This window comes from Drosophila arizonae, chromosome 3 (assembly GCF_054131065.1).
Source record: "Drosophila arizonae isolate 15081-1271.41 chromosome 3, UAZ_ARI_1.0, whole genome shotgun sequence".
Classification (NCBI taxonomy): Eukaryota; Metazoa; Arthropoda; class Insecta; order Diptera; family Drosophilidae; genus Drosophila; species Drosophila arizonae.
The window spans coordinates 6,923,319-6,935,110 of NC_142923.1; the positions used below are offsets into that span (position 1 = coordinate 6,923,319).

At 49.1% G+C, this 11,792-nt stretch overlaps 1 protein-coding gene across 1 annotated transcript; it reads left to right on the forward strand.

Annotated features, from left to right (window-relative positions):
* Positions 1-40: 40 nt before the first annotated feature.
* Megf8 (multiple EGF like domains 8) lies at positions 41-11,222 on the forward strand. Its single transcript, XM_018004313.2, has 6 exons — positions 41-665; positions 729-1,145; positions 1,208-3,139; positions 3,289-4,581; positions 4,646-8,198; positions 8,260-11,222. The coding sequence occupies exons 1-6, from the start codon at positions 264-266 to the stop codon at positions 9,549-9,551; spliced, it is 8,889 nt and encodes a 2,962-aa protein (XP_017859802.1). The 5' UTR covers positions 41-263; the 3' UTR covers positions 9,552-11,222.
* Positions 11,223-11,792: the final 570 nt, after the last annotated feature.

Consider the following 11,792-nt stretch of genomic DNA (forward strand, 5'->3'; position numbering starts at 1 on the left):
ATAGTTGCCAGTCAATAGATATTTCAGTTGCGATAAGTGCCACCACTAATTAGTAAAATTAAACAAAAAAAAAGAAGGAGCTTTGCAACTGAGAGAAAATATATTTTTCAGCGGTCGACGAGTTTACTGGTGGACCGACGGCCATAGTGCCTCAATTGTGTGCAATGTAAGAAGTGTGGAAAACATGCATCAACACAATTCCAACCGGATAAACACAATACAAACGGATGTGCCCGTCATTGTGTTAACGCAATTAGCATAAAATGAGATTGGGCTGCGAATGCGAGAGTGTAATTAAAATGCGAAGAATGTACGCGCTGCTGCCAACCTTGACATTTTGGTTAATCAGCTTTCAATTGCCATCACAATCGGATCAGCTACATATAACAGCGCCCTGTGATCGCAGTCGCAAGGTATTCACCGAGCCCTACGGTGAAATCAGCGATGGCCCCTCCGGCTACAATTATACGCAGGATTCGCACTGTGAATGGCTGATAAAAGCGAAAAATGACAGTCAATTTATAACATTAACATTCCATAGCATGGGCACCGAGTGCTCCTATGATTATATCTATGTATACGATGGCGATTCCTTCAATTCAACTCTCTTGGGCAGCTTCAGCGGACGCACACAACCGCAAAAACTAGTCGCACGGAGTGGTAGTGTAAGTGCCATCAAATTATCCATAATCTTACGTCCTTTAATAATCTCAAAATTGTCTACACAGATGCTCATCCTAATGTACAGCGACACAAACTACGTGCTGGATGGATTTCGTGCTTCCTATTACATATCAAACTGCCTGAATAACTGCCACAATCATGGCAAATGTGTGGGCCACCAATGCGTCTGTCATGGCGAATGGGTGGGGCCGGATTGTGAGGATGAGGCGTGCCCGCAGAAATGCGGCGAGCATCAGGGTCGCGGAAAGTGCCAGAAAAGCATTTGTCATTGCTCCCCAGGCTACAGTGGACGCTTGTGTGATCTTAGTGACAATCCACCAGGCAGCAGCTGGCGTTGGCTGGCCACCGATGCTGAGGGCATGACACCGCGTGCTGCACACTCCGCCGTTTATATGGAAGACGAGGATGCACTCTATGTATTTGGGGGCTACGATCTGAACAATGTCATTAGCACGTTGCAGGTACATTAAGAATAGAATTGATCCAGAAAGCTACCTATTTAACTATAATATATTTTTTATAGATATATCGCTTTAGCACCAGCCAATGGGAGGACGAATGGGGCATACCACTACAGAGTCGCCGTCATTTTTATCATCCACAAAAAATTGATCATACACTGTTGAAAGCTGTGCTGCAGCATAAGAACGAAGACGAGGCCAAACTGTGGGGCCTGACCAGCGACGTGAGCTTCTTTCGAAATATCCTCTACACGCTGGCCGAGTCTAATTTACATCAAAGACGCACCCGTTCCTCGCTGCCATTGACTACAGTTAACGCAAACTCTACGGACGAGGAGTTAACTGAATATCTGGAGGATATACTGGAAGAGGTGACCGATCACAAACCACATGGCCGTTATGGACATGCTGCAGATCGGGTTCCAGGGGGCTTTGTCATCTATGGTGGCAAGCATGCCAACGGCAGCTTCTACAATGATCTCTGGCAATACAATAATACGGAAAGTGGCGGCAAGTGGAAGCAAATGGCTGTCAGATCTAAGCTACAGCCTCCGGCACTTGCAAGGCATACTTTAACCACCGCCTTGGACTATTTGTATTTGTTTGGCGGCAGTGTGGAATCAGGTGAATTCTCCTCCAGCATTTATCGGATACGCTTGCCTCTCAGTGAAGATTCGCAATGGCAACTCGTTAAGCCGCGAGGCGGGAAAACCTTGGATGTGCGTTTGGCTGCTCATTCGACGGTTTACTATGGAGCAACTAATTCGCTAATTGTATTTGGTGGCATTATGACGAGTTTGGCACGCTTTTCGAAGCTATCGGATCGCATATTTGCATTTCAACTGGATCAGCTGCACTGGACAGAGATCTTATATCCACGGACAGCATTGAGGGATACGAATATACCAAGGGAGCGAGCATTTCATACGGCCACCATATCGGGCAATTATATGATTGTCTTTGGCGGCTATACGCATCGTCATAACAAGGATGAGATATGCTACGACAATCAAATGTATTGGTATCACTTGAGCTGTCACATTTGGATCAATCAGGTGGTCTCGGCCGATGATAGTTTGTACCCGAAGCATCAGGGCGTTTTTGCCCATGCCGCTGCACTGCGTCGCAATCACACGCTGCTGATTGTGGGCGGCTATCACGGCAATGTGAATGCAGATCTGTTTGCCTATGAACTGCCGCAGGTGCTACGTGTGGAGAATCCACTTTACAATCACAATCCGGAGATGGCGTGTCGTCTGCACGCCTCACATACTGCATGTCTATCAAATCCGGAATGCGGCTGGTGCTCGGCGGATAGCAGCTGCTATGGACGCACAATTGGAGCCAACTGCACCACCAATTTGCAGACGACACGCTGCCCCGGAATTTGCCCCTCCTTGGGCGATTGTCATTCGTGCCTGGTGCACGGTACCCTGTGGGGCCGTGGCAATGCCGCCGCCTTCTCCGTAGCCAGCAAACTGGGCCTCAACGAGTGCACCTGGTGTGTGCAAAATGCCCGTTGTCATTATCGTGCTGACAACTATGGCATGTGCGGCGATAGCACCGGCTGGTGGGGTGAACAAGGCACCGAAATTCGAGAACCTGATATGTGCACCCGCAATGATCGGCGTCCGGGCTTGACTTACATCAAGTATAACTATCCCGTTAACTTCACCATGCCCGATTATGTGGGCATTGTCAATGCTACCATGGTGGACTTTGCCTCGCCGCCGCCCACTGCGTACTTTGAACAGCGGCAGGAGGGTGAAATGCTGGCACGCCTCCTGGGCTTCGTGCGGCCTCTGCAGCAGTGGAACAACAACAACAATTCAGCCATACAGGTGTGCAGTAGCTACTCGTCAGCTGTGCTGCGTGTGGGTCTGGGCATGAATCTCGACATGCTGGACAATGTGACCACGCAAAGCTCAAATCAATCGTACTGCAGCAATGTCCAGCTACCCAGCACCGAGCAGCCATTCCTCATCGATTTTCAAGTGAGTTTATTGTTGCATTTTTTATATAATAATATAATATCAATCTGCCTCCAACTAGTGCTTAAAGCTCAATAAGAATTAACACTAGTCGCAAAAATATATATATGTATATATACATAAATAAATAAATGATATAATGCTCGTTGCAGGCTCGCCGTCGCATTGGCCAGAACAACATCTACAACACCTACCAGAAGACGAAAATGGAGCTGCAGCATTTGCATAATGGACAGCTGAATGCATTTACCTTCGAGTACTTGGAGCCGTACTATTCCGGCGATTGCACTCAATATAACAACTGTCTGCATTGCCTGACCGATGGCTCCTGCTCATGGTGTCCACTGACCAGCAAATGTCATCTGAAGTCAGTCAATGAGAGCGCCGTCTGTGTGGCCAATGATACGGATCAGGGCACCCATTGGGCGTACTTGATCAGTCAGCCCAGTCAGTGTGCCAATTGCTCCAATTATGTGACCTGTCGTGCCTGCGTCTCCACGCCTGGCAATGGCGAGTGCGAATGGTGGTTGGATGATGCGCGCTGTGGACGCATTGGCAAATCGAACAGCAGCGTCCGATCCATTGCACAGTGTCCGCGACCGTGTCGCGAGCGTCGCGGCTGCGATCAGTGTCTAGGCGAGCGTGGACGTTGTGTCTGGTGTGAGGCGAGTGCCCAGTGCTTTAGCTTTGCCGTTTACACCAGCGAATACCAGTTTGGCATGTGCCGCGAGTGGATCGACAAGGTCAGCACGCCGCCCATGTCGCCGGCAGCTGGACCCTCGTCGGCGTCTGCAACGCCCACAACCACATTGACTATGCATCCGGCACCGCACCGTTCCTTGCAACAGTGCAAATCCTGTGAGCGTCATCGCAACTGCACCTCGTGCCTGCGCACGCTGAGCTGCGGCTGGTGCTTCGATCGGGACAATCCCATTGAGGGCATTTGCATGCAGGGCGACTTTAGCTACAGCGCAGGCAACTGCTCCCTGGCCCTGAACAGCAGCTCGCAGCACGATGCCGAGTGGGCCTATGCTCAGTGCCCGGATGTGGATGAGTGTGGGCTGGGCTTACACGACTGCCACAAGGAGGCCAAGTGCACCAACACGCAGGGCAGCTACAATTGTCATTGCCGGCGCGGCTATGTGGGCGACGGACGGTTCAGCTGCGTGCGCACCTGCTACGAGTTCTGCCAGCACGGCTATTGCTCCGGTCCGCCGGACTACAGCTGTAAGTGTGACCTGGGCTGGACGGGGAGCGATTGTGGCACTAGCTGCGGCTGCAACAACCACTCCACCTGCCTGGAGCGTGTGGGAAAGTGCGACCAGTGCCAGGCGTGGACCGAGGGTGAGCGCTGCGAGCGTTGTCGCCAAGGCAGCTACGGCAATGCAACGGCAAATATCGGCTGTCATCCGTGTGAGTGCAATGGACACGGCAATCAGGATTTGGTAAGCAATCGCTCAATCAAGGGCCAGTATCCATTGGCTACAGCTGCTGCCTTTCTCTTTGCAGGGCATTTGCAATGTGAGCCACGGCGAGTGCTTCTGCAAGGACAACACGCAGGGCCTCAAGTGCGATGTCTGTGCGCCCGGCTACTACGGCGATCCGCGCGACGGTGGCCAGTGCTACTATCAATGCGAATCGCGTGGCATACTCACCAACATAGGACGCAGTGCCATCGGCTCCTATCAGTCGTATCGCTCGCCGTGGGGCGCCAGCCTTGAGGTGCGCGAATGCCTGTGGATATTGCAGCCAAAGACCTTGCATGCGGATAAGTCGCTGCTGCAGCTAGAGTTTCAGTGGAACAGCCTGGCCATGAGCTGTGACGAGAATGCCGTGTACATCTATGATAGTTTGCCTGACTTGACTGGCGCTGCCCAGCAAAATCAACTGCTGGCCGTTGTCTGTGAGCCGTACAGTGCGGCACGCATCATCGAGGCTCGGTCCAGTCACGTCACCGTCTACTACAAACAGGGCAGCGAACGTCGCAATTTCGGCTTCAATGCTTTGTATTCGGTCAAGAACTGTATGGCGGGCAGCTGCATGCATCCGCATATCTGTGACGCGCTGCAGCGTTGCGTCTGCCCCGTTGGCTATGTGGGTCCACGCTGCGAAATCGAGATCTGTCCAAGCAATTGCCATGCGAAGCGACTCCAGGGCTATTGCGATACCGAGTATGGACGTTGCATATGCAACAACAACAACTATGCGGGCGCCGATTGTGGCACGCTGGTGCAGCGTCATCATCTGGTTATGACGGAGCTGTTTAACACACAACTGCTGAGCGAAGGGCTGGAGCACCTGAGAAAGACCATCCCACGTTTTGGGCACTCGGTGAATGCGGATCGCAGGGGATCGTTGTGGATGTTTGGTGGCTATTCGCCGAGTCATGGACCGCTTAATGACTTCCGTCAGTTCGATACAAAGAACGCCACCTGGTTGCAAGTGACAGTCGAGTCGTCCACTCCGGAGGATCGCATGCCCCTTGGACGGTATTTCCATGCCGCCGAGATCTTTGTGAAGAAGCAGAATATATACATCTATGGCGGCATCGGCGCCAATTCACGTTTGCTCTCGGACTTCTGGCTGTTCTCGATACAGAATCAACGCTGGGACCAAATCGAGGCGGATCCATCGCAGGGCGAGTCGCCCCCAGCGCTGGCCGGGCACACCTTGACCCACACGCGCTATCAGGAACACGAATCGCTGCTCCTGGTGGGTGGCCTGAGTCTGAATAAATCTCGCCCACTGGAGTTGTGGGAATTCAATCTGGACACTGGTCGTTGGGTGCAACTGGCGGCAATGGGAGCACGGCTACCGGTGCTATACGGGCACAGTGCCGTCTATCATCAGGAGACGCACAGCCTCTACATATTTGGCGGCTATGCTGGCGAGGCCCAAAGCAAGCTTTATGCACTCGACCTGAACAAGCTCAGCTGGACGGAATTGCCGACATTTAAGGAATTGAATTCTCCGACTTCGCTGCTGCCGCGTGCCCGATATTTCCACTCGGCCGTCAGCACGGAGCACTATATGATTGTGTATGGCGGCCGGACGAGTCCATATAATGCCACAGATCTGCTCATTGCCTACGTGTATGCGTGCAACCAGTGGGTGAGGCTGACCGATGATGTGGAGCTGATTGGTCGCCTTCCCGTGGCCAGCTATGCCGAGGACATGACCATCGATCCGGACAGCGGTGCGATCTATGTGATTGGCGGCTGGGATGGCAGCGCCACCCAGAGCCATGTGACGCGCATCAACATGCCCGAGGACATCTGCCAGCTGTGGAGCGGCGGCAAGTCGATGTGCCGCCACTATATGGGCTGCAGCTATTGCACCATCCAGAACACCTATAGCAACAGCTCGCATTGCTTCACCCAAGGTCGGGCGCCGTGCGCCAACTACAATGGAACGCTGGTCATCAACAATGGGCCGGCGTGCAATGATGTTTGGCTGGCGAGTCGCAATTGCTCGAGCTTTGGCAGCTGCAGCGCTTGCCTGGCCGCCTGGCCCATCCACCAGGAGCTGAGTCCGGTGTGTCAATGGTGCGATGAGTGTGGAATACGTGGACGTTGTGTGCCCGCCGGCGTCGACTGCGCCCGCAACAGCGTTTGGTGTGAGAAGGAACTCAGTGTGGGAGTGCTCGGCCTCTGTCCGCTGCCCCAGTGCCATCAGCTGGACTGCGAGACGTGCATGCTGCATAGCGAGCAGTGCCACTGGGCACGCAACGACATGGGCCACGTGGAGTGCATTGCCCGGGAACTGGTGGAGAAGAATGCATATCACTTGGTGGACCAATGCCCACCGCCATGCCACACGCACAGCAATTGCAGCAGCTGCTTGCAATCGGCGCCAGATGCCGTTGCCACGGATTGCAAATGGTCGACCATGTTGAACGCCTGCCTGTCGCCCAGTGCACAGCCGTTGCTGTGCGCTGGCGGCGTATGTGGCCTGGTCTTGGAGTTCACTGAGCTGGAACGTTGCCCCGAGCCGTGCCATGTGTACACCCAGTGTTCCACCTGCCTCGAGCATGCGCATTGCGGCTGGTGTGCACGGGAGGGCTTCAATGGCGACGGCATCTGCACGGAGGGCGCGCTCGAGCATCGCCAGGAGCATCCGTCGGGCTCCACGTGTGATCTAATCTACAGTAGCTGGCGCAACGACTCACAGCTGACGCATGCGGACGTGGTTAGCTGGCACTACGTGCAGTGTCCGGCGGAGAACGAGTGCGAGAATGGACATCACAATTGTGATCCTGTGTCCGAGCAGTGCATCGATCTGGATACACCGACTCCTGGCTACAAGTGCGTCTGTGCCGCCGGCTATCGCGAGGAGAAGAACAGCTGCCTGCCCGTCTGCAGTCAGGGCTGTGTGCGCGGCAATTGCATTCGCCCCGACGAATGCAAATGCGACTTTGGCTATGTGGGCGAGAACTGCAGCATCCAGTGCCTGTGCAACGGACACTCCAATTGTGAGTCGAGCAGCCGGCTGGACATTTGTCTGAAGTGCCACAACAATACGATGGGCGAACAGTGCGAGAAGTGCCAGCCGCTGTTTGTGGGCAATCCGCGGGAGGGTCACGCCTGTCAGCCTTGCCTGGAGTACTGCCACGGCCACTCGGATGTCTGTGTGGCCTACGATGCGGATCCGGCGGTCTTCAATATGACACGCTCAGAGCTGGAGCTCATTCTGCCCGAGGGACCCGCCCACAATGCCACCTGCTTGCGGTGTGCGAATCACACGGCTGGCGATCGCTGCGACAGCTGCCTGCTGGGCTATTTCCGTGGCAGCGAGGATCTACGCAAGGAGTGCCGCCCCTGCCAGTGCCATGGCCACGGCAACATCTGCGATGCGGTCACCGGCGAGAAGTGCAATTGTGCCAACAACACCGAAAGCGATGCCACCTGCATCGCTGGCGGCGGCAAGAATTCGGCCCAGCTCTGCTGGAGCGTTCAGTGCTCCAAGTGTCGCGACTCCTATGCTGGCAATCCCACCGATGGACATCAGTGCTACAAACAAATCACGGTCGAGTCGCGCATGTGCTTCGATGCCAAGCCCATAGGTAAGATTGGACAACCTTATAGTTGTTATTGCACTAACCATATAAATCTATCCATCCACAGAGGAATGCAAATCGAAACCAGCTGCTCTCAAGCCCGGTCAGACGGTGTTCTTTGTCATCCAGCCCCGTTTCATGAACGTGGACATACGCATCATAATCGATGTAACTCAAGGAGAATTGGATGTGTTTATGTCGCCGCAGGACGATTCCTTTATAGTGGAAACAAATCAGACAACGGGCTACCACGAGATCTTTCTGGACAATCGCTATAACTGGGGACCCAAGACCGAGCGCCAGCATCCACTTAACATTGCCCTGCCGCGCCACGACAATGTTACGCTGCAGAAGCTCTTCGCGCCTGAGCGACGCACTGGCTCCAACGGCCCAACAATGGGCGCCAGCAGCAGCAGCAACAACTTCTATGTACCGCACCTGCACGACTGTCGCAGCCATGGAGGACACACTTTTGTGGTGCAGGATCAGTTCGCCAAGGACCTGAGCACGCATGTGACGTTGAACCAATGCAATACGCTGCTCCGTCTGTTCGGATTAAAGAATCGCTTGGTGCTGACGCTGCCACAGCATGCGCACAATTTGAGCGCCACGCGATTCTTTATCGCACTGCGCGCCAGCTCTGGCCCGGAGCCGAGCTACGGATCTGTGGTGTTCCGCCAAGATCAGCTGCACATCGATCTGTTTGTGTTCTTCTCCGTCTTCTTCTCCTGCTTCTTTCTGTTCCTCGCCCTGTGCGTTATCGTCTGGAAGGTGAAGCAGGCGGCGGATTTGCGACGTGCGCGCCGCCAACATGTTGTCGAAATGCTGCATCTGGCGAAGCGTCCATTCGCCCAGATCTTCTTGGCTGCGTCCAGCCTAGACATGGATAACAGTCCGCCAGCCACGTCGGCGTCGACCACACGTCAAATGCGCCAACGTGCACGCCAGGCGCTGCTGCTGCAGCAGCAACAGCATTTACAGAGCGAGACCCAGTTGCACAATCAACCAACGCCCAGTACCGCACACAGCTCTTCACACAGCCGTACTCACGGCCCCACACACAGCTCTCATAGCTCTCACAGCTCACACACCCACACCCACATCCATGGACATGGACACTACAGAAGCAGCAGCAGCAGTAGCAGCTCCCGTCCCGTGCAGCCAACGGAAATCATGCTGGTGGCCATTGAGCCGACTTACGATAATTTGGCTGCTGTTGGCACCGTCTTTGTCAGCCTGCCCGGGCGCTCGAAGGCTCCGCTCAGCATTGCCCTGGGCTCCACATTGATATCCTATCCACGTCAATATCCGCTCAATGCGAGGCACTTCATGCGCACGCAACGACATCATCAGGCTTAAGCAGTGACAACTACAGTGAATATGTGTGTAAGTGTTAGTCTATATAAATATAAACATCCCCGTCCCTTCCCGATCTGTACTAGTGAATTATAAATAACCATTATATATATAGATATATGTAGCATACTCGCATATACGATTTATATGTGGCATTCTATGCATAGTCTAGGCAATTTTTTGTACATAATACTTGACATACATCAAGATTTAGCCAGAATGATGTATGTCGTCGAACAAAGAAAACTATAAGATCTGAATATTTAGTGGAGCGTCTATAAGAGCAAAGCAAATAAGTGAACAACTTTAAAGCTGAACGAATAATTTCGCACATATACAAAAAATAAACTATTGAAAGAATATGTGAATCGCAAGCTATGGGAATATGATTTTTTTTTGGTTTAATTTTTTCTCAAATTTAATTTTTAGTTCAGTTAATTTGCATAATTTTCAAGTAGTTAAAACAATTGTTGTTAGGCAGTCCTTGAAGAAGTATGTGATCGATGTAAGCCTTGATTGGTGTGAGTGAAAGGAAGTAATAGATATTAAATAACTTCAGTTAAACTAATTTCATTTACTCGGACATCTCGTAGCAATCGGTTTGTTATTTTTAGAGACAACAGATACTGATACTATTATTTTTATATCGGATATCCTAATCCTAAAATCTAAGTAGTAACAGCAAACATGTAAACTGTTTAACTTTACACGGGTAAAGAACTCAGATTAAATGGTTTAAGAAATACAAAACTTATCAGTGTCATTCGTGGCAGTTGAAAGAGGAACGTCGTTCTCGTTACAGAGGCACAGCTCTGATAACTTCATAAGAGCGAATCTTCAACAATATACTCAGAATTAAAAGCCATTTAGAAAATTCACCAACAATTCTCATTAGCTTGCGATTCCTGATATAACTAAATCTTTTAGCTCTTCACTAAGAATCAAAAAACAAAAATATAAAGGACAAAACTGGAATTTGATCTAAATTAAAAACTAAACTTAAGTGTAAGCATATATGTGTATATTGTCAATTGATAGGAAATCAACAGCAACAAAATAACAAACAAACAAAGAAACGACAAAAAACTATTGTGGTGCATTTTTTGATATAAACGCACATCAACTTTTTTAGGCAGCCATGACAAACAAAGCAGACTACAGTATATAGATATACAAACTGAAAAACGAAACAAAGATATAATTATTAACAAATAACAAATACGTATTATATATATGTGTGCATGTATGTATGTATTTACAACTACTACTAAATGTGTCATTGATTCCCCGCCCAGTTCCAGAATTGGAGAAAACATATTGAAACGAATACGAAAACGAATCTCTATCTATGATATTTTCTTATTTTTTATGAATAACGGTTTAAGGTATTATTATTATGATTATTATTAATGAATTATTTCTTTTGTATAAAGAGTATTATGATATTTATGTATATTTTTCCCTCTCACTCTTCCCTCTCTCTCTCTCTCTCGGTTGATGGTTAGCATTTGCTCAAAATTAGTTTAATATTATATGACAAGCTGTCGCACTTTTTGCACCTGTGTACCTATTAAATATTAAAATAATGTATTTTACTTACTATCTATCCAGCAATCTCTACTACTATACACTCGTTATGTTTAAACACAATACAAAACAAACTATCGAACAAAAGATTTACTCAGTGATTTCCTATAGTTTTTCATCTTTAAATTACATTATCGAACAATAAACAAAAGGATAAAAAAAAAAAAAAATAAAAATAAAAACTGTGACCAAAAGGTTGTAAAAAATTACTCTTACTACACAGCTTTAAATTTGTAACTCTCATTTGTTACTGTTTTCTTTTTTTTTTTTTTTTGTATTTTTTTTTAAAGAATTTTGTAAATATTTACAGTAGTCGCTCGACAAAAAATCAATTTTTACAAATTAACAAATATACAAACAAATATTGTATATTTTTAAATAGAACAAAATTTGTAATGCTTTTTTCTCATATCACAGCGACTATTGTACTTTGTTTTTATTTAATTTTTAAAATATTCTTTTGCGTTAAACAAAAAATGTAGTGAAATTTTTAGAACTGAAATTGTAATTATACTGATGATATTTACATACGAATTATTTTGTACCAACGTACGTCTCCCATTTTGCAATATATATTGAATTATTATATATTATGGATATATTGTGTATTATTTTGTATTTATATATATGTATATGTATTTGTATACCGATTAGTTT

Coding starts and splice junctions, on each gene's coding strand:
- Megf8 (XM_018004313.2), top strand. CDS start 264: ATGAGATTGGGCTGCGAATGCGAGAGTGTAATTAAAATGCGAAGAATG. Junction 666..728: donor TAGTCGCACGGAGTGGTAGT/GTAAGTGCCATC, acceptor TTGTCTACACAG/ATGCTCATCCTAATGTACAG. Junction 3,140..3,288: donor CATTCCTCATCGATTTTCAA/GTGAGTTTATTG, acceptor TGCTCGTTGCAG/GCTCGCCGTCGCATTGGCCA.